The sequence below is a fragment of the Lynx canadensis genome, chromosome E2, assembly GCF_007474595.2.
Source record: "Lynx canadensis isolate LIC74 chromosome E2, mLynCan4.pri.v2, whole genome shotgun sequence".
In the NCBI taxonomy this organism is placed as follows: Eukaryota; Metazoa; Chordata; class Mammalia; order Carnivora; family Felidae; genus Lynx; species Lynx canadensis.
The window spans coordinates 44,885,422-44,909,748 of NC_044317.1; the positions used below are offsets into that span (position 1 = coordinate 44,885,422).

General features: G+C 38.8%; 1 protein-coding gene across 1 annotated transcript in view; it reads right to left on the reverse strand.

Annotated features, from left to right (window-relative positions):
* Positions 1-8,788: 8,788 nt before the first annotated feature.
* Positions 8,789-24,327, reverse strand: part of ZNF568 (zinc finger protein 568) — a 153,384-nt gene continuing 137,845 nt past the window's right edge. Inside the window, exon 10 of the mRNA XM_036064246.1 lies at positions 8,789-10,856. Coding sequence (XP_035920139.1) covers positions 9,720-10,856 — 1,137 coding nt within the window. The 3' untranslated portion in view covers positions 8,789-9,719. The remainder of the gene's footprint in view (positions 10,857-24,327) is intronic.

A 24,327-nucleotide genomic window follows, 5' to 3' on the forward strand; every position in this document is an offset into this window, starting at 1 on the left:
TCATGCTTTCATTTTCTGGAGGAGATTGTGGAAATTGTTATAATTTCTTCCTGATAATTTCTTTCAACTGTTTTTTTCTGTTATACAGATTAGAATATTTCCATTAATCAATTTTCAAGTTCACTTAATCTTTCCTCTATCATTTTCATTCTGATATTGAGCCCATATGGTGAACTTTTGTTACTGTAATTTTCAGTTCTAAAATTTCCATTTAGATATTTTTTGTATCTTTGATTTCTTTTCAGAGTTTCTATTTTTCCATTTGTTTCAAGTGTATTTGCCCCTTGTTCTTGGAGTTTGGCTATGAGAGTTGCTTTAGAGGCTTTGTCTCTTAATTCCAACACCTGTTATTATCTCAGAATTGGTGTCATTTATTATCTCTTCCTCTGTGAGATGACATGATTTTCCTCATTCTATCTATAGTAATTTTGGATTGTATCTTGGTCATTTTAACTATTATATTTCTCTGGGTCTCGTTTAAAGCATTTTTTGTTTGTGTAGCAGGCAATCAACCCAGTAAGTTTCAGGCCACAAGCTCCTGCTTACCTTCTGTAAGCTGTGGCTTCAACCTCAGTTTAATTTTTAATCTTTGTAGTTCTCTTCAGAGCTGTTCCACGTCTGTGCCACCTAGTGGCCAGTCTGAGACCTGGGTGGTGGTCTACCCTATATTTTAGTTCTCAAAGTCTTAGTATGCTATTTAGGGTCAGATTGATGAATGCACAGCTTGGGGGGTGCTTCCAGTTCATACAAAATTTTATGGGATTGTTTTCTTATGCTCCATTTTCTCTGATCTTCCCAACATATTCCAATTCAGAGACCATTTCTCCCTTTCTTCTGGGTAGAAAGGTGAAGCATTGGCTTTTTTGTCTGCTGTTCATTTCCTGCCAACGTGTAGGGCCAAGCAGTAAAAAGATAGAAAAAAAAGCAATGGGACTCCCTATATGTTCTTGGAAACACAGATCCTGTGGTCAAAGAGGATTTTCCTCCCTTGGAATTTTAGGAACTGGCCCAGCTGTCTCTGTTGTCACTATTATTGCTGCAATGGGATTGCTGGGGGCCTTTCTGGTATTTTGTGGTACAAAATATCTCACTTTCCTATGAGATTTTCTTCTTCAAGACTTCCTGTAGCTTCTTAGGTGACAACCTTCCGTATGCTTTCCATCTTCCATCTTGACATTTGTTTCTACTGTTATGGCCCCTTCCATCCTCTGTTCTTTTGATTTGTACTTTCTGTTACTGTCATTTTAACAAGACTTTAGGGAGACAGCAGAAATAAGCACATATACAGTAACTAATCTTTGTCTCTTCACTTCTCTAGTCATTCTGCTTGTTTAGTTATCCTATGTGGATCCTCCCAGTTTTATGTTGTCACACTTCCATAATAATTGTCGCAATATGTTGATTTCTGAGATGTGCCAAGTAATCTTTAAAAGCAGTCAAGATTATGGATAACTGTTATTGCCAGTTTCTACCCATACTCAGAGGGGTTTCCCTCTTGAATATTAGCAGACAAAAAATATTTCCTCTTTGGATTTCCTTCCTTGTAGGAGACTATGCCTGAAAGCAAAGAGTCAATTCCACAATAGAATGTTGTTGCAATTGTACTAATATACAATAATAGGGGGTGACTGTGTGGCTTGGTTGGTTGAATGTCTGACATCAATTCAGGTCATGTTCTCACAGTTTGAGTGTGAGTCCCCCCACCCCCTACCCCAGGCTTGCTGCTGTCAGTGCAAAGCCCACTTTAGATCTTCTGTTCCCCCCTCTTTATCTGTCTCTCCCTAGCTCCCACCCACGCTCTCACTCTCAAAAATAAAGTTAAAAATTTTTTCTTGAAGAAAAAAAATTACAAGAATGGAAAACTAATGACTCTAGATGAAAGTAGTAATAAAAACAGCAGCTTTTTTTTTTTTTTTTTTTTTTACATAAGAGTATGTGTATTACCATCCTCATCAACAGTTTACAGGTCATTCAGGATCTATTCTGAACATTTTTTTTTTTTTAAAGAACTTTTTTTTTTTTAATTTTTTTTTTTCAACGTTTATTTATTTTTGGGACAGAGAGAGACAGAGAGCATGAACGGGGGAGGGGCAGAGAGAGAGGGAGACACAGAATCGGAAACAGGCTCCAGGCTCTGAGCCATCAGCCCAGAGCCTGACGCGGGGCTCGAACTAATGGACCGCGAGATATTCTGAACATTTTATACATATTAATTTATCAAATTGATTATTTGCACAACATTTTGAAGTAGTCCTATGAGGGGGGCACCTGGATGGTTCAGTCAGTTAAGTATCCGACTTTTGAGTTTTGGCTCAGGTCATGATCTTATGGTTTGTGAATTTGAGCCGAGTCACGCTCTGTACTGACAGCATGGAGCCTACTTGGGATTCTCTATTCTTCCCCTGCTCTCTCTCTCTCTCAAAAATAAACTTTAAAGAAAAAGCAGCCTCACGAGTAGTTTGTTGATGGGTAGATATTAAAAACATTTTTTTTTCATTTTATTTATTTTAGAGAGAGAGCATGAACAGGGAGGAGGGGCAGAGGAAGAGAGAGAGAATCAGTAAGCTCCATGCTGAGCAAGATCCCATGACCCTGGGATCATGACCTGAGCTGAAATCAAGTCGGATGCTCAATGGACTGAGCCAGATGGGTGGGCATTTTTCAAGCACACATAAGTTTTATATAAATTGAGAACATGCTGAGCCATGAAACACATTCCAAAAGGATTAGAATCATATAGGGTATGACCATCATAGTAACAATTGATTCAATGAAGAATCATCAATGGATTTAAAAAAAATTTTGTTTATTTATTTTGAAAGAGCATGCAAGCACATGAGGACAGGAGGGGCAGAGAGGGAATCCCCAGCAGGCTCTGCGCTGACAATATGGGGCTGGATCCCATAAACCACGAGATCATGGCCTGAGCTGAAATCAAGAGTTGGATGCTCAACCAACTGAGCCACCCAGGTGCCCCCATCAATGGATTTTAAACATATGATGGAGAATGGGATATCTATCTTAATCTAAAAGCACCTTCCTGCATACTACTTACTACAAAGAAAAAAATATTCTTTCCAGTGGAGAAACCTGGAAGGCACAATCTTAGGTAATTGAAGTTACCATCACTAATAAGACAGTCACATCATATACTCCCTGACATAATGCCTGGAAGAGATACAGTATTTGTTGAAAATTCATAAATGCAGATATACATATTCTGAACCTAATCATGAGGAAACATTTAACTCAAATTGATGTAATTCATCACAATAAGAAAATCTTATTTTTTAAAGATAAATTAAAAAAAAAGAATACTAAAGTAGAACAAATCAGAAAAGGAGTGTGAGATTGTTGAACAGATCGTCTCTTTTATATATCAAGGGGTTCCAAAGAAATTTACAAAAGTACTCCAGCAGAGAACAGCCAAGGGTGGAGAGCAGTGTGACAGGATCATTATGACTTATCATGCAAGGAGGATCTAGACCTCTTTCTAATACTCAAGTTCCATCCAAGCAATCAGAAACTAGGGACAGCAACTTGGGAGATGAGAAAGAGGACCAGAAAGGCGAAGCCATGTCTTCTTTCCTCATTTGGCATCTCACCCACCCTGCAACATGCCTGAGCTAAAGGAGGGAAGTCCCCTATCCATAATGCTTACAGTTTTGATTTATATGGTGGACTCAGGGTATGGTCTGTCCATGATTTCATCCAGGGTCATCAAATGTACTTGTTCCACCAGATTCAGTGAGATGATGGCAGACAAGAATGAATCTGTCATATCATCCCAAATTGTGATTTCTCATTACAATCCACATACTTCACCTGGACTCCACTGCAGGTGGGAGTTAGCATGCAATCTAGGTTCCACCAGGCACTACCTGAATCTTGGAGGTGGAAGAAGTGAGCATAATGGGGTGGTAGTGGCATAGGGATAGGATTCGCAGTGGCAGGAGTGACTCGTTTCCCCTTAAGCAGCTGTTGAAGTTTCTAGCTTCCAGTCCTTAGAACATTAGGTGATGAGCATAAAGTGGCAGTAACAGATTTTCTTGAACAGTACTACATTCAAGTACTGTTCAAGAAACCATGTATCTGAGCTTTTGTATTTGTGGTATATCTGGGCCTTTATCCTGTTATTTTCTGGATTGTACAGCCCTGAAGTCTAATTCCTTGGCCTTCTGAAAATTCTTCAAATTACAAAATATCCTTTATTCAATTCCTTGCTAAAACATATAGAAATGATCTTATCTGCAATTGTTTTCTAGTTCATGAATGGACTTCAATGAATAAACTGTATAAAAACACAACACAGCATATAAAAATTAGGTATTTTTCAAGTTTTAGATCTCACATATTGTCAATAAGAAAAATTACAGAAATACGTATCATTTGTTTCCTAGAAACCCATATTATGTGCCATTTGTGTGTACACCTAAGTACTGGTTTTACAGATAGTACGTGCACCAAGTTATTGCCTCTTCAGACACAGGGAGAAGAGCAGGACTGAAGGGAAAAGAGGACTTATTTATGAAATGATTTACTTCTTTTATAAAATTTTAATAAAAAACAATTAGATGTCTAGTTAGTAGGCACCAGTCACACAGGTGCTACTGTTTTTCTGAATTATTTTAGTCAAGAAAATTTAACATAAACAAGAAAGTTTGGAAAAATTAGGAGAATTCTGGAACAATACCAGAAAAGTAGATATCATACATCAAAAAGGATACCTAAATGTGGCCTGTTGCTTGTTGTGTAAAGTTTTATTGGAACACAGCCATGCCCATTTTCTTACATTCAGGATTTCTCAACTTCAGCACTGATATTTTGGACTAGATAATTCTAAAATTTTTTTCCCCAATGTTTATTTATTTATGAGAGAGAGCACAAGTGGGGAAGGAGCAGAAAGAGAGGGAGACACAGAATCTGAAGCAGGCTCCAGGCTCTGAGCTGTCAGCACAGTGCCCGACACGGGGCTTGAACCCACCAACCATGAGATCATGACCTGAGCTGAAGTCAGACGCTTAACCTACTGAGCCACCCAGGCACCCCCAGATCTGTTGTAAGGGACTGTACTATGCATTACAGGATATTCAGAGCATCCCTAGCCTTTACCCACTAGATGCCAGCAGCCCTCCCCCTCAAACTGACAAACAAACATCTCTCTGGACACTGCCCAGTGTCTCCTGGGATTAAGAGTAGGACAGGTAAAAACTAACTACCCCTGGTTAAGAACCACTGGTTTATGTATGTTTTCACACTACAAAGGCAGAGTAGATTCTGTATGACCACAAAGCCTGAAATATTTACTATCTGGTCCTTCACAGAAAAAGTCTGTTGATTTCTTTTGTCATTAAAAAAGGTAAAAAATACATGCTAGACTAAGAAAACCAACTGCAAAGTATGTAACAAAACAAGGTTTCTACAAACTCCTTCAAAAACTACTCCAATTTAAAAAATGGAATACATAAAAACAAGGAATTCACAGCAACATTAGGCATGATGTTTTAGACATGATAAATGCTCAACCTCACCGACAGTTAAGAAAATGCAAATTAAACACACTTTTTTTTCTTCACTCAATTTAACAAAAGATTCATTCTTCATTGAAGTTGTTGGGAATGGGCATATATTTCTAGATTAATGGCGAATTTCAGAAAATAAGGCATTAACTACTACATTTAAAATATACTATGTTGTAAAGCAAGGAATCCAACTGGTGGGAATCCATCCACTCAACAGAAGCACCAACAGGAAATAATACATGTGTAATAAAATTGTACAATTAATTATTTGTAAAATAACAAATCTGAACTGGTGGAAGATTGGGCTGCATATTATTATGCTTTGTCTTTATGATGTAGGAGTCTAAAAGCTAAAAACTTACACTTGTAGGCACTGACTGGAAGGAAGCCCAGTCATGGTAAGTTACCAAGTGAGAAAAGGGGATTGCACTTTAATGTGTAAGCATGATCCCGTTTAAACTATGCTACACTACACACACACCATCACCACTACCAAAGCAAACTTCTTAGATGTGGGCATGCTTCTTGAGTATGGCAAAAAGCATGGAAGGCTTTTGTAATGGCAATTAAGAGAACGTGGGGTTTTTGTTTTTAAGATTTATCCATTTTTGAGAGGGCAAGCAGGGGAAAGGCAGAGAGGGAGACCGAGAATCCCAAGCAGGTACCATGCTGAAAGTCACCTGACACATGGCTCGCTCGAAACTACAAACCGTGAGATCATGACCCAAGCCGAAATCAAAAGATGCTCAGATGCTCAACTGACTGAGCCACTCAGGCGCTCCTAGTTTTTTTTTTTTTTTTTTTTTTTTAGGTTGATTTATTTATAATCTCTACATCCAATGTGGGGCTCGAACTCATGACTGCAAGATCAAGAGTCGCATATCCTTCAGACTGAGCCAGCCAGGCACCCTGATAGTTTGTTATATAAAATTAGAATACAATTTTCAAGTGTTGAAAAAAGGAAAGTGTATACATGGGCAAAAAATGAAAGAGAATAGTCTCTTAATATGTCAAAAAATATTAGAAATTATAATGAAACCAGTATCATGATCATGCCTGGTTTTGCCTATCTTTATTAATTCAATTCCTCCTAAGGGCAGAACTTGTCCTCTTAGAACAGTACGTACAACTTTCAAGAAGAGACTTACGGAATAATTATGCCAGTACAGATAAAATTTAGCAATAATTTCCCCTTTAAAAAATGCTTGGGCGCACCTGGCTGGCTCAGTCAGTGGAGCATGTGACTCTTGATCTTAGGGTCTGGAATTCAAGCCTACATTGGGCATAGAGCATACTCAAAAAAATAAAAAATGCTTAGATTATTATAAATTCTCCTCCAATGGGCTCACATTTAGCTATAATTGATTTACCATATAATACATGTTTACATTAAACTTATTTGAAGTATTATTTTCTAAAGTGCAAGACGTAAGTGGAATCGACTAGGGATTATTCCAAATGTGTCCACAGCCCATGAGGTCTGATTAAGTGGATAACTGCAGTGACTTCACAGCAGCTGAATATGCATATGCTCTAATAGTTTCTCAGTTACTACTTTGGGAAAAAGTTATTTTAGGGTCTAGTTTTCAACGTGTAAACACTACATTTATACATTACTTAAAAATTAACTGGACAGATCAAGTCATGAATCATATTCTGGACAAAAAAACTCCCCAACAACCCTATTTTCTTTAATAGGCTGCAAGATTTAGCTTATTTTAATATTCACATACCGTAAGTACAATGGATTATTTTTTTGGGTGATTTGATTTGAATGTTATCCTTTTCCAAAAAAAAATTTTTTTAATGTTTATTTATTTTTGAGAGACAGAGTGTGATCAGGGGAGGGACAGAAAGAGACACAGAATCTGAAGCAGGTCCCAGGCTCTGAGCTGTCAGCACAGAGCCCAACTCGGGGCTTGAACTCCAAACCATGAGATCATGACCTGACCCGAAGCTGGATGCCTAACCAACTGAGCAACCCAGGCACCCCTCCAAATTTCTTAAAAGCGTTATGCTAGCCTCACAGCTGTGACTCTTTGTACCTTGAACACTTAGAAGATTTTATCTGTTAGATATTCTGATATGAGAGGAATCAGTTTATTGATTCTTTATTCAGGAAAATATCTTTCAGGATTTCAGACATGCTTTAAAAAGATGAATATAAACACATACTATAAAATGCTGAATGTAAAAAAAAAATTTCCCATGTCTTACTAATTCAAAGTAGAATATATGTATATACATGTCTAAAAAATATTTAAGAAAATAATGCTTTACTACAATTTCAGATATACCATAAAAAGAAGCTGAATATAAACATTTCCCCAATTTACTAAATTAAAGGTGAATAAATATGTGTATATACATACAAAAATATTTTCTTCTAGGACTCTGATATATCATAAAAAAGTGAGTATAAACTTAAAACTGATATACATGAAGTTTCTCATTTTACTCAAAGTCCAGGAACAGGGCAGTTCCACATTGTTTCATCAGCTCAACAATGTCAAGGATGCAGGTAATTCCAATCTATCCCCTGTGCCAATCTCGGCCTCTTACTCATGTGGTAGCAAAATGGCCACAGTTCCAGGTATTACACATATAGACATGCATCCTGGGTATAAGAGGACCATTTCCTCCTACTTTGTTAGGAAAGAAAATTTAACATAAAGGCTGCGTATAACTTTTGCTCAGATCTTCTATGGCCAGGACTGTTATATATATGTCCAATTATTAAGCAAACTAGGACAGCAAGAGCTAGACTTCAGATGGGCAGTCCTAGCAAAGGGAAAATGGCTAACACCAATGGGTAGGTAACCAACAGTGTCTGCCACAACTGTATTGCCTTATTTCTTTAAAATTCCATTTTTGTAGTTACATATCCTCTCATTCATGATGCTTGAGGGTTTTTTACTTTCCCATTTCAAAAGTTTTCAAGGTTTTTGGTTTGTTTTGCTTTGCACTTACTTTGTTAGAGCTTTTCTACACACCAGAGATAAATATTTATTCACTCCCTCATTCCTCTGATTTCAACGTGTGTTTACAGGGGACCTATTAGAACAGGCAGTGCACCAAGTACTGACAATGAATCCTGGCCATTAATCATCTCCCATTTTCTACCCATATTGAAAGAAGTTATTTTCCTGGGTATAGCTTTGTTTCATCCTACAAATGTTAATGCGTAGTTGTCCCTCTGTCATTCATTTCTAATTGTAATTTGCCTTGATTTCCTTTCCCCTAGTGAAGCAAGAAGGCAAGGAGAATGAAAACTTCAGTTTTTAATTTTTCTCCAGAAGGAATTACCTGACATTCAATAAAAAGGTGACGTTAGATGTTCCTATATTCACTGCACACATAAGGCCTTCCTCTCATACGATCTCCATCCACAAGTATAAAAATAAAGTAATAAAAGCAGCTCTTATTTAACACACTTTCGATATGAGCCACACAGTATTCTAAGGGATATCATGTAATTATTTAATCTTCACAATGCTAACAAGATGGTGCTAATATTGCTAATTTTTAAGTGAGAAAATTTAGACCTAGTTAAGTCATTTGCCCATAAGAAATGAGTTAAAATGGTGAAGGCAAGTAAAGACTGAGCATTGGTTAAGTCCTGTCCCACTATGATTCAGTTCAGGTTATTTTTAGAGGTTAAGCTTGCAAATATTTGACAAGATTTGAGTGGGATAGAATAACCTGCTGCATTTTTAACATTACTATAGTCTTTCCCAAGCATGAATTACCAGATGAGTAACTTAAGCTAAAGCAAATTTGTCTCCTATATATATGACATTTATATTAAGAATCCTCTGATTTCCCACAGGGTAAAAATGATCCTGATGCTGAGAAATGTCTGTGGGACTGTCACTGACACATTAACTGCCTTCCAAAGCCTTCCCACTTTCCTCACATTCATGAAGTTTTATCACTTTTACATTAATTGAACACTGATGGTCCAATAAATTTTGAAACATAAATAGAACCCTCCCAACCACTAACATTTATCAAATAGCAGTAACATGTCAAATAAATTCTGGCCCTCAAAAAAAGGCCTTGTATCCACAGTATTAACTCTGATATTAAGTTATCCTCAAATGCTTTCCCACATCCCTTAAAATCAGGCGGTAGGTTTGTGTTTAACTAGTAGGACTTTGCAGATATCAATAAAATTTTGAGCCTTCCCACATGTCTTCATTCACTCCTCTGTCCTGTATGAATTCTTTGATGTTTACTAAGGTGTGAGCCACGAATAAAGGCCTTCCCACATTGCTTACATTTGTAAGGTTTCTCACCAGTATGAATTTTCTGGTGTCGATTAAGTTCTGAGCCACGACCAAAGGCCTTCCCGCATTCCTTACACTTATAGGGCTTTTCACCACTATGACTTCTCTCGTGATGAGTAAGTTCTGACTTTCGAATAAAAGCCTTCCCACATTCCTTACATTTATGGGGTCTCTCACCCGTGTGAACTTTCTGATGCCGAATAAGTTCTGTGCTACAAGTAAAGGCCATTTTACATTCCTTACATTTATAAGGTTTCTCACCAGTGTGAGCTCTTTGATGTCGAGTAAGTTCTGAGCCACGACGAAAGGCTTTCCCACACTGCTTACATTTATACGGTTTCTCACCAGTATGAACACTCTGATGTCGAAGAAGATGTGAATCAGAGATAAAAGCTTTCCCACATTCCTTACATTTATGAGGTTTCTCACCAGTATGAATTCTTTGATGTAGACTCAGTTGTGAGGCACAACTATATACCTTCCCACATTCCTTACATTCATAGCGTCTTTCACCAGTATGAGTTATCTGATGAAGACTAAGTTGCGTGTCATAACGAAAAGCTTTCCCACATTCCTTACATTTGTGGGGTTTCTCACCAGTATGGATTCTCTGATGTCGAAGGAGGTGTGAGGGTCGGGTAAAGGCTTTCCCACATTCTTTACATTCATAGTATTTCTCATCTGTATGAATTCTCTGATGTAAATTAAGTTGTGAAGTAGATGGAAAGGCCTTCCTACACTCCTTACATTTATAGGGTTTCTCACCTATGTGGATCTTTTGATGTTTACGAAGTTGTGAGCCAGAATGAAAGGCTTTCCCACATTCTTTACATTTATGAGATTTCTCACCAGTATTAATTCTCTGAGGTTTAGTAACTTCAGAGCCATGGATGTAGGCACATTTCTTACTTTCTTTACTTTTTTTGCTTTCATGAATTCTCTGATGCTTCATTAAGTCTGACCTACTATTAAAGGCTTTTCCACATTCTCCACATTTAGAGTCTTTTTCCTTATTAGGACTTCTTTCATGTTGACTATGGTGTGACTGGCACCTGACAGCTTCCTTACATCCCTTGCATTCATTGGTTTTTGCTCTAGTATAAATTGTCTGTAGTACTCCATGAACTGTGCACTGAACAGAAACAGACTCTTCTCCAGAGGTTATTATGGCTTGTCTGAAATGTCCCTCCTGTTGTTTCTCCAAGTGGCATTTCATTTCTCTGTCATCTCTGACCTTAGTGCACTCAAGGTGAGAGCTTTCAAGTCTTTTTATCTTCAGTTGCAATGATTTAATTTCATAACTGTCTGTCTTTGGAAATAAATTATTGGTTTCTCCTCTGGACTCCCAATCTGTAAGATAACAAGAAAGAAAATAGGATGTATTTTCATGTGGCAGGAGACATGAAAGTTCTAAGGTAGAAATGACAAACTAAAAATAGTGAATAATTTAAATAGTGAAACACAGCAGTGAAACTAAAAAAACAAAACAAAACAAAACACCCCAGATTGGGGGGAGGGGATGAGAATAGAGAAAATGAGGGGAATTTATGAAGAAGTAGTTCTTCACCCCTGGCGAAAATCAGAATTAGCAAAGGAACATTACAAATATGACATTCAGGAATTGCCTAAGACCAACTAAATGAGAAATCTAAAGGCGTAGGACATTGTATCTAACAGCAAGTCCTCTCATCTCTAGCTTCAAAATATATCCAGGTTTTGACTCCTTCTATCAGCATCTCTACCACCTTGTCCAAACCCATCTTCTCACCAAAGCTAATACACTTCTCTAAGTGTAGGTCTCCCTACTTCCACTGTTGCTGTCCTATATCCCATACAGTAGCCAAAGTGTTCTTGTTAAGTAAGTTAGATCAGGCCTTTCTTCTGCCTAAAATTCTCCACTGGATTTCCCTGTTGAGCAGAGCAAAAGTCAAAGTTCTTATGAGGTCTACAAAACCTTCCCTGAACCTGTCTTGCACTACCTCTGTCTGACCTCATTGCTGATCTCCTCTCTTTAGCACACTTTGCTCCACTCCCTGACCAACGGGATGGTCTTCAAACCTGTGAAGCACACCCCTCCTTCAGAATCTCTGTCTGCAAATATTTTCCCTAAGATATTAATATGGCTTGTTCAATTACTCCATTTTGACCTCTACTCAAACTTGAGACCACTCTTTACAAATCAGGTCCCTCATCACTCTACTTATTTTTTGCAATGTACTTATCATCACATGCCATTTTATCTATTTCTCCAACATTATCATGAGAACTTTCAAATATAAAGAAAAATTAAAAGAATTGGGACAGTGAACTCCCATATCCCCAAAACTTAGATTCTACAATAAATATCTGGCTCTACTTGCCTTATCACATATCCTTCTATCTCTCCATCCATCCACCTTGCAGACATCAGTATATATACCTCTAAACTCCACAGATATTATACTTTGTTTACTTCTGTACTGTCTGTCTGCCCTTCACTGTATCTGCACAGAGTAAATACTCTTTGATGAATGAAAGACCACTGGCATTTTTATTAATCTCTCTCAGTGATTCAGAGGCAACTCAAAGTGTGTTTGTATACAGTACAGTTTAAATACAGTACATCCCATCTGTGCTTACAATAAAATACAAAATTCCTTACCAGGCCTGCAAAACTCTGCATTATCTGGACCCTACTTCCCTATTCACTGTCATTTTAAGATGCTCTCCCGTTCACTCACCAGTACCTACTCTACTGGCCTCCACTGGACCCCTATATCATACCAATTACATTCTCATCTTAGACTTTTAGGAAATGCTCATCTCCAATGAATGCTCTGCTCCAGATTTCCTTCATGGCCAGTTTCTTTCATTGTAAATATCTTTATTTTCTGTCAAGTACCCTGTTCTTTGCCTTCATAATCTTTTCCTCAATTCTGGAATTACACATTTGTTCATCGGTTTATCTACCGGGATAATTTCTCCCAAGGTGGCCTAGAACCAACATAATACATATTTCACTCACCATTATATAATCAATCCCTAGCACATAGTTCAATTAATGTTAACTAAATACTAAAGGATACTCCAGTGGAAATAAAGGGAAACATACTGCAGATAATGACATTAGAAGAGTGAGAATGAGAGTAATCACTTCATGTTTTATTTAACAGATGCGGGGAATGTCTTCTGGCCTCTGCTCCTTCCCAGCTTCACTGCCTTCTCTACAGCACTTCCCAAGTACATGGCGGTAAGGCACAAACAAGCCAGCATCATTAGTGTATCTGTACATGTCTTATACCAGTCCCCTACAAGACTGATAGCTTTACACAACAATGAAAATCTTTCATGTAATTCTGAAAAAATTCTAATGGAAACTGAGGATACTATGGCAACCATTTATATGAAGTCGTAATGTGTTGTGACAACACAGAGTCAGACTGCCTGGTTGTGAATTCTAGTCCCACAATTTGCTAGTTGTATGACACTGGACCATTACTTAGCTACTCGGAAACCAAGGAGGCTGAGACAAAGGGAGATGCTCGGGTAAGTTGTCAGAGCTGTGTACAGGCACCCTGTTGCTTGGGATAGTCCCTTTGCTCTTGCTAAGGTCCAGGGTAGTTGGACCAGCCAAAAGCAAGTTGCAGAAAAGACAAACAGTTGGGAAATCTAGAGAGATAAACCTAGAACAACTGGTAAGAAAAAATTGTTCTGTGATTAATGTATGGTCTATATCTGCAATCGAATGAAAATACCACTTACACTGGGGAATGCTATAAGGCTGTCCTTCAGAGAAGGGCACTAAAACTAAGGTCTATATAGACTGGTAAAATAATGTTGGCATTTTATGCTGTATGGAAAGTTCCAGACATCAGGTGTCAGAAGATGCTGTTATTTTAAATATTTTATAAAAACAATCTGGTAGAAAGGGAAAACTGTAAAAAGCATGGGTTGGAATAAAAAATTTGGACCTTAAAGGAACGTTTGAATCAAAAAGTAATATCCATCAAGGATGCTCCCATTGTTCCTACCCTGCACAATCACTCCTCATGCTACAGAATCATTCCCCTACATTGATCTTTAATCTCTCCATTTTCCCTACTCCATGGTCTCATCCTAGCACAATGCAAAATCATCTTGACTTCCCAACAGCCTCCTAGCAAGTTTTATCATTTTTACTCACGAACCCTCTGATCCAATCCCTAAAGGACATCCAATCCAATCATGTCCCTATCTTGTTTACAACCTCCAATGGCTGCCAAGTGTCCTCAAGGAAAAAACTCTAAACTCCTAGACTTGGTGAGAAAGCCCTGCATGACGTAGACCTCCATTCAGGTCTTCCAGGACACCCACCCAAGGCTTTCTCTCCTTGGTGCCTTCAATGAAGAGATTCCTCTACCTGGTATAGCATTCCCACCACACCTCCTGGATCCTACTACTCATCCTTCCAGCTTCATATCATGTGTCACAATCTGAAAAGTCTTACCAGTCTGATAATATTGCCCCAAATCTTCTCTCACAGCAGTGCCTTACCTATAACCATCTCCCCTAAAAAGACATTCATTTCTCTGGCCATTGCACAGGCCAAGTTTCTGAAAAAGAAAACTTATAGCGTTATCAGTGATTAAGAATTTAAATCAGCCCTTAAGTCCTCTGCAGGCTCCTGGTAAGACTGGCTCTTCCTTGTCTGAACACTGCCCATTAATTCAAGGTTTATGATTCAAGGAAATGCCCAGAAAGAGCCCCAAGTGTTAAACTATAATCACATTTGGCCCCTCTCTACCAAACACACTATTTCCAGAAGGGGCCTATTAATAAGACAATCCCTTATTTTGCCCTACAAGGTCATTCTCATGCCCTGTGAGAATAATTCCAGCAGGCCTAGCATCCTTCCTAACCCTAGCTACTTTCTAGGTTATTCATTGTTATCTTTTAGTTCCTTCCATTGTTTTCTAGAATCCTTTTTATACAACCAAAATAGCACTGACTCTAAAAGTTAGGTACCATGCTTTTTTCACCTAAACATTATAGCATTGCTTCAAAAATGTTTTATAAAAAATATTTAGGGGTGCCTGGGTGGCTCAGTTGGTTGAGCATCTGACTTCAGCCTAGGTCATGATCTCTTCGTTCCTGAGTTCGAGCCCCATGTTGGGTTCTGTGCTGACAGCTCAGAGCCTGGAGCCTATTTCAGATTCTGTGTCTCCCTCTCTCTCTCTGCCCCTCCCCCGCTCATGCTCTGTCTCTCTCTCTCTCTCTCAAAAATAAATAAACATTAAAAAATGTTTTTAAAAATATTTAAAATGCTGAGGTTTCTGTATCCCAATTGTGGTAGTGGTTATATAAATATACACATCATAAAATCACAGTAACCTAAAAGAATAATAAAAATTAAAATTAAAAAATGAGTGTATGTGAACATGAGTGAATTCTGAATTAGGTCTATCTATAGTTTTGTTACTACTATTGTGCCAACATCAATTTCCTGGTTTTGACAGTGTACTAAGATTAGGTAAGATGTTATCATTAGGGAAAGCTGGGTGAAGGGTACAAGGGAACTCTCTGTAGTATTTTTGTAATTCCTTCTGAGTCTTAAATTATTTTGAAATAAAAAGCTAAAAAGAAATGGTAACAGTTATAAGTATGTATGTCTAATAACAGAGGCCCAAAATACATGAAGCAAAAACAGAACTGAAGAAAAAAACAGACAATTCAACAAATTGAGGACTTCAGTGCTCTACTTTCAATAATGGATAGCTCAACTAGCCAGAAGATCAACAAGGAAACAGAAAACACACTTTTAAATAACCAAAGGGTCAAAGAAGAAATCACAAGAGAAATTAGAAAATACTTTCAAGTTGGGTGAAAGGAAAACTTAATATACCAAATCTTATGGGATACAGTTAAAACAGATCCTAAAGGGAAATTTGCAGCTTATATGCCTATATTAAAAAACAAAAAACAAGAAATATCTCAAATCAGATTTTGGAACTAGACAGAGTCAAGTAAACCCAAAGATACCAGAAGGAAGATAATAATAACGATTAGAGTGGAAATGAACAAAACAAAAGAAGAAAAATAGGGAAATCAACGTAACTTTAAGCTGGTTCTTTGAAAAAGATCAACAAAACTGGCAAACTTTTAGCTAGAAAAAAAGAAAGACTAATACTGATATCAGGAATAAAAGAGGGATATCACAACCAACCTTACAGAAATAAAGGGTGAGGGCTGGGTGTGGGGATTGATTGCTTATGGGTATGGGGTTTCATTTTGGGGTGATGAAAGGTTCTAAAATTAGACTGTTGTCACAGGTGCAAACTCTGAATATACTAAAAAACCACTGAACAGTACACTTTAATCAGAGGCAAATATGAGGAAGGGTAGCAACAGTGATAACTGGAGTGAAAATTTGAGGCTTTGTGCTGAAACATCCTTCCTTCTCCAGATCTCAGGCCTTTTCAGTGAGCTTTCCTACTAATAACTCAGATGTGATGCCTTCTCATAGGCTTCCTAGGTGACCACCTGCCACAGTCTTCCCAATAGGAGTCACTATTACTCACCTGGGCACCATTCTTTTGTTTCCTTACTCTTAACCAACCAGGGCTCCTTCCCCTGCTCCAATAAGGAGATCACATTTGGCTTAGAATCAGAAAGTCCTGCTCAAAAAAAAAAAAGGTCGGGGCGGGGGGGGGGGGGGGACGACAAAGTTATGTTAGGCGTGTACCGGAATTAAAATCAGTACATGATTTTCAAGGAAGAGTAAATAGGTTAAGAATCAACAAAAGGGGTATAAGTCACAGGTACAAAAAAGATAAAAGTTGTCCAACGGAGCAGCCAATTTCTAACTTCATATGGGATAATCCTTTCCTTGTGAAGCAAGAATCATCAATTCAGCCAGGCAATGTGAAAAGCACTCATGAGAAATTCTTAAGAGAACATAAAATTCCAGAAGTCCAATTCTGAATTTTAGGGGGCTGAAAAACTTACCCAGTGAGATCAGGTTGTTATAATTCTCCAACATTACATCTCGGTACAAACCCTTCTGAGAAGGGTGCAAGCATTCCCACTCCTTTTGAGAGAAGTAAATGGCCACATCTTTAAACTTGAAGCCCTGAAACCACAGATAAATACACTATTTGTGAAAATAATGGACAAAATCTTTACAATGGAATTAAAAAAATGGAAAAAGAAATTTAGTAAGGTGACAACATTAGTAAGGTAACAGGCTGTGCTGGGCCCTTTAATACAGGTGGTTCAGTGTGGAAACAAGAGTGATCAGAGCATACACCATTCTTGGTGCACACATCATGCTTGACCATGACTGTAACTACATAAGTAACCTCTTGACACTATTTCCTTCCATTAACTCCCCAGGTTTGGGAATAACCAAAGTTCATACGACTGGTGTTTCCCAATTAAACTATATACACATACAAATACACGGCACACTGTGTTCACCACATGACACTTGTGACTATCTCCTTCCCCAGTATTCTCCTTCTCCCAATAAAGAAATACTTTTTAAAAGTCTGAATCAGGGGCGCCTGGGTGGCGCAGTCGGTTGGGCGTCCGACTTCAGCCAGGTCACGATCTCGCGGTCCGTGAGTTCGAGCCCCGCGTCAGGCTCTGGGCTGATGGCTCGGAGCCTGGAGCCTGTTTCCGATTCTGTGTCTCCCTCTCTCTCTGCCCCTCCCCCGTTCATGCTCTGTCTCTCTCTGTCCCAAAAATAAATAAACGTTGAAAAAAAAAATTTAAAAGTCTGAATCATTCAAAAATATTTTATAAAATTTCTATTTCCTGGAGCACCTGGTTAAGCACTCAATTTAGGTCAGTTAAGTGTCCGACTCTTGATTTTGGCTCAGGTCATGATCTCATGATTCGTGAGTTCCAGTCCCACGTGGGGCTCTGCACTGACAGCGTGAAGCCTGCTTGGGATTCTTTCTCTCCCTCTTTCTCTGACCCTCCCCTGCGCTCTCTCAAAATAAATAAAATTTTAAAAATGTATATTTCTGAAAGTAGGATTTGAATATAACTTGGTGATTTAATAATTTCTTAAAAACTCACATTCATAAAAATGCCAGAATATTAAAACCTAATCACTTTTCCATGTCACGAAAAATTCTAAAATAGACATCATTTTTACTGGCTATATGACAACCCATCTTATACATTCAATGTTCTCACTTTGGGGTACTAGGCTGCGTAAGTTCTCTAAAGTTCTTTTGCAGTATGAGTCTTTACTTCTCAACAATTTACACATCTGGTTGTACTGTTCCTATACTTTCCTTGTTCCTGATCTGCCAGAACTAATGGAGGAAGATCCAGACTCAGAATGAAACAACCCAAGATGAGCATACGCTACGTAAGTTCAAAATGGACTGACTTATTGGTGTCTACATGGCACAGACTTCTTGGAATATCACGTAACTCCATACACTCAATCTATCATATCTCTATCATAACCCCAGTCTTAAAATTAAATCTCAGAGAGTTACAGATTTGGGAAAATACTGTAACAAATCAACATCAATTACTTCTTGTCTAATTAGAAAATCAAGTTTGCAACATGGGTTCCTACTTAACCACTTCATGAAAAGCCCACTTTAACAAGGAAGGTATAATATTTTCAGCAAGGATTTCTACTCCATCAGTATTCCTGGTGAAAGGATATGCACATAAGGAATGCTAAGTGGTTTGCGGAATGAATATTGAAACACCTGTAAAACAGAGGAACACTTATGGGACAGCAGCCTTTGGTAGCATCACTCACTGGAATGGATAACAAGTAAGTTCTTTGGAGGGGCTCAGGAAAGCACTAAGTTTCAGGAAAAAGAAATCCACTGCTCAAATCTTTTAAAATGAAAATGCATTCAATGAAGGAGGGGAGAAACAGCAATTCACATAAATAATGGCTTTAGGATTGTAAAAACAGATCATTTGTTTCTCAGGTTGACCCTACAGAAATGCATAACTTAAGAAGGCAACGGAGGAAGAAGCAAAAGAGGTCTTGAGTCACAGGACTGACTTCAGAGTCCTCAAAGACAGAGAATAAATTTTCCTCCCCTCTCCTGTTCTAATCTTCCTGCTAGTGACAGCTCTTCTCTCTTTCTCTCTCTCTCTCACACACACATACAAAGTCTGCCTTTCTTGATTTGAGGAAGAATAACAAAACCTTGCCTTCCAGAACCCCAGAGAATCAAACTGTACATAATGTGTTTAGAGGAAACAGCTTTCCCAGCAGATATGAACTCAGAAGGGCCTGTTCTGACATGCCCCAGGCAGATCTTTGTTCTACAACCTGGAAGACACTGAGCTCCTCAATCATGGGTGCATCCTAAAGACAGGATGGAGCCCCCAGGCCCAGGAGCACTGAATACTTGGACAGTCCCAACCCTGGATAACAGTTTCTGCAACAGAAATCTCCAGCCTCTCCCTGACCTAACAGGCTCAGTGTATTAGGTACCTCTTTAGCTTTGTTCCCACATCCCAGAACTAGGGCTCTTAGAACCCCAACTGAAACTTTTTTTCACAAAGACCTTGCCCAGAATCACCAATACTGAGTCAGACAACCCACCAGGATCAGCAGGTCCTTAGTAGTCTTGGCAGAGCTCAACCACCTGGATGCAAGTTGCAATGGCTTTACAAGAAACCACAATTCTCAGAATCTTTGTGGCCAACACATTCTGGTTCCCAACCAAGATCACCATGGCGTTCCTGCCTGACATTACCCTTTCTCACTGCTACCCGTAGCCTTATTGCTGATAGTGTTCACGTCATCTCAAGTACAATTACTGCATATTAAGCACTTTAAGTTTATGGTGCTTGTATGTATGAATCCTTACGAGAGGCCCACAAATCCTAATTCAAAGGAAACTTTAGCTCAGAGAAGTAAAGTCATTTACTCAAACTTGCAGTTAGTGGTAGCATTGCTGGCTTTTGAATCTAGATTTAGATTTCTCCAACTCTGAAACTGATGGTCTTCCATTTCTGACTGTTACAGATGCAGCCAGGGATTTCTGAAGATCCTTTAAAAAAAATCCTGAACTGGGCTCTCCACTTTGGGGAGCAGAAAATGCTTAGTCTGCTCTGTTTGTCACTACAAAGCACAACACTCTGTGAAGGGAAATCAGAGGTAGAAGGGAAAGGGAGGAAAGCAGCAGTTCTATAAACAAGACTCCATTATCCAAAAATGTCAAAATCCCCCTTGACTCCGGCTCAGTGGGGGCACTTGGGGACATGATGATTTAGACCCAGCACCTGCCTTTAAAAAGCTCAGAATCAGGGAGGAAAAACAGAAAAAAGGAGACAATCACAGGACATCAAGCTCTGTGGAAGACTGGTTATCATGATCAAATTACCAAGTGAAAAATAATGTTCTGAATATTGAAAACATTTTGGGATGCAGTGATGATCTGGTAAAGAAGGAAAGTAATCTTCAGAAGCTAAAATCAAGTCAAACTGGGAACCAAGAGGAGTGTGCTGAGCCACTGACACTTATTTTACCAGAGAACCTCTGCTGAGCCCAGATGACCATGAGCTTTGACACTCAAAGAATGGGGGGAGAGGAGACCAAGCCTATAGCTGGTCAAGATGGAAGTCGAAAAGGTTCTGCACTGCAAAGTCCTGGGAACTCTAGGACCATGCCCTCAAAATAAGAAAAAGTAGAAGCAACACTCCCATTCTTGAGTACTGCAAAGAAAATGGCCTGACTTGGATCCTGACATAGGAAAGAAAGGAAAAGAAAGAAAAGATAAGAAAAGAAAAGAAAAGAAAAGAAGAGAAGAGAAAAGAAAAGAAAAAACATTTTCCCGAGGAACTATAACCACAAGTCAGCCTTCCCACAGCTGTGTGGCTCACATGCACATTACTAAGGTGACTCTATAAAACATGCCATCTATAAGCCTACTTTAAGGTGGCTTTGGTTTGGCAGTGCTCTTGGCAGAAGCAAACACAGACCTGGCCTAGAGAACAATCTTCAACCAGGCCTTCAGAATCCCTAAGTAGAATTCCAAGGAAAATGACCCAAATGTCAAAAATAATAAAACAGCATAACACTGTGAATACACTAAGTACCACTAAACTGTATACTATAAAATGGATAATTGTATGTTATGTGAATTTCACCTAAATACAAAACTAAATAAAAAGAAAACATGCAAAGAAGGCTATTTCCAGGATCAGAGAGTCAGGAAAATCAGTCATGCAATTGTTGTAAATTTCCATTACAAACTTTCTGTAATAAAAATGTTAGGGGGAAAATATCACACCTGCAAAGATTCATATATTACATAGATAATGACAGGTATATTACAGAAAGGAGGTAAGATAGTGAGAAGCAAAACCACAAAATGACAGGTAAATTTAAAAGGAAAAAGTACTTCTGGAACAAAAAAAAACCCCTAATATTTAAAATTAAGTCATATTATGGCTAGAATAAATATCTCTGAAAAGAAAATTACTGGACTAAAAGATATGAAAAGAGATTGTGCAGAATGCTATCAAGAAAGACAACGTAGGAAAGTATAAGATATGCCAAGAAGATAAGTGAGAGGTTTAATAGGTATCTAACCAGAGTTGTAGAAGGAAAAAGTAGAAAGTACTGAGAAAAGGCAGTAATTGAAGACCTAAAGGGGGCACCTGGGTGGCTTAGTTGGTAGAGAATGCAACCCTTGATCTCGGGGTTGTAAATTCAAGCCTCACATTGGGCATAGAGCTTACTTAAAACAACAACAACAACAAATTTCTTAAGGCTAAGAAATTTTCAAAACTGGCAAATGCAAGCATTATTCAGAAGCCCAAAGAGTCTCAAGGAGAATAAAAAGAAACCCCAGACAATTATATCAAAACTGCAGAGCATTAAAAACAAAGAGAATATGGGGCGCCTGGGTGGCGCAGTTGGTTGGGCATCCGACTTCAGCGAGGTCACGATCTCGCGGTCCGTGGGTTCGAGCCCCGCGTCGGGCTCTGGGCTGATGGCTCAGAGCCTGGAGCCTGTTTCCTATTCTGTGTCTCCCTCTCTCTCTGCCCCTCCCCCGTTCGTGCTCTGTCTCTCTCTGTCCCAAAAATAAATGAAATTTGAAAAAAAAATTAAAAAAAAAAAATAAAATAAAATAAAAACAAAGAGAATATGTGAGAAACAATTTGAGATAAAAGATTATCTACCAAGAACAGCAGTCTTATTACTAAATGATTATTCAATAGCAACAATATAAACCAGAAGACAGCAGACTATCTCACCTGAAAGAAAAATTATCTTTCACAATGGGAGCAAATCAAAACATTTTCAAAAAACCAAACCCTCCAGAAATTCATTAAAATATGTACCTCCATCTGAAGGAAAGTGATTCCAAAGTAGAAGTTTTAAGACATAAAAACAGTGAACAAACCAAGTGGCAAACATGTGGACAACCTAAACTAACATTCAAATATAGAAAATAAGAAAAACGTTGTAGGGGTTAAACAAAGGGTAGGGGCGCCTGGGTGGTTCAGTCGGTTGAGCATTTGACTCTTGATTTCGGCTCAGGTCATGATCCCAGCATTATGGGATCAAGCCCTATGTCTGGCTCCACACTGAGCTGCTTAGGATTCTTTCTCTCTCCCTCTCCCTCCCTCTACCCTTCTCCCTTGCATGCTTGCTCACTCAAAAAAATAAAAAATTTAAAAAAGGGGGGATAGAATTAAAACATTTGACAATATAAATAATTTAATCAGTTGGAAGAGCTTAGTTCCTTATACTATTCAGCATCTTTATGTCAGATGCTTAACCAACTAAGCCACCCAAGCACCCCAATATGTTAAAATTTCTATGGTAATCACTAAAGAAAACTAGGAGCGCCTGGGTGACTCAGTAGGTTAAGATCCCGACTTCAGCTCAGGTCATGATCTCACAGCTCGTGGGTTGCAGCCCTGTGTCGGGCTCTGTGCTGACAGCTCAGAGCCTGGAGCCTGCTTTGGATTCTGTGTCTCCCTCTCTCTCTGCCCCTTCCCTGCTTGTTCTCTGTCTCTCTCAAATAAATGAACATTAAAAAAAATTTTTTTAATAAAAAAATAAAAAAGAAATTAAAAAATAATAAATTTTAACATATCTTAACTTACCAGTGTCTAAAGAACATCTTGTGGTACCTGACTGGCTTAGTTGGTAGAGCTTGTTGACTCTTGATCTCAGGGCCCTGAGTTCAAGACCCATGTTGGGTGTGGGCCTACTTAAAATTAAAAAAATAAGGGGTGTCTGGGTGGCTCAGTTGCATAAGTGTCCAATTCTTAATCTGCAGCTCAGGCCATGATCTCACAGTTTGTGAGATTGAGCCCTGCTTGGGATTCTCTCTCTGCCTCTTTCTCTGCCCCTCGCCCACATACTCATGCTCGTTCTCTCTCTAAATAAAAAACTTTAGGGAAAAAGTTAAAAAAAAACAACAACTAAAGAACATCTTTATGTCAGATGATTTCCTAAGTCACCCAGGCACCCCAATATGTGCCCAAAATTTCTAAGTTAACCACTAAACAAAACTAGGGGCATTTGGGTGGCTCAGTCAGCTAAGCTTCCAACTTCAGCTCAGGTCATGATCTCATAGCTCGTGGGTTCCAGCCCTGTGTTGGGCTCTGTGCTGTCAGCTCAAAGCCTGGAGCCTGCTTTGGATTCTGTATCTCCCTCTCTCTCTCTGGCCCTCCGCCACTCACACTGTTTCTCTCTCTCTCTCCCTCAAAACAAAAACATTAAAAAAAGTTAAACAGCAATCTTCCCCAAACTGATCAGAGTCAATGCAGTACAAATTGATATCCCAACTGGAATTTTTTTTTTAGGTTTATTTATTTATTTTGAGTGAGAGGGGTGGGGCAGAGAGAGAAGGAGAGAGAGAATCCCAAACAGGCTCTGTACTGGCAGTACGGAGCCCAATGCAGGGCTCGAACTCATGAACTGTGAGATCATGACCTGAGCCAAAACCAAGAGTCGGACACTTAACCGAGTTATCAAGGTACCCCTATCACAACTGGATTTCTGTAAAACTTAACCAGCCAATTCTAAAATTTATATGAAGAAGCCAAAGGCCAAAAAATCGCTTAGACTCCCAGCAAACAAAACTATTGTAGAGGAACATGACTTAACAAATATCAAACATTACTATAAAGCTGTCTTAATTAAGACAATGTGGTTTTGGTGCAGAGAAAGAAAACACTAGGGAAAGACAAACAGAGCAGTGGGCCAGAAAGGACAGAACAGCCAATTCATATACATGGAAACTCAATTTTGACAGAACTGCCAATGAAGTACAGAGGGGAAAGGATGACTATAGTAAATTTGACCTCCAGGGGCACCCGAGTGGTTCAGTCAGTTAAGCAGCATGTGACCCTTGATTTTGGCTCAGGTCATGATCTCTTCATGATCAGTGGTTAGATGGAGTCCCCTATCAGGTCATGATCTCTTCATGATCAGTGGTTAGATGGAGTCCCCTATCAGCTCTACACTCCCCTTCTCTCTGCCTTTCCCCCACTTGTGCATGAGTTCTCTCTTAAATCAATCAATCAATCAATCAATCAATCAA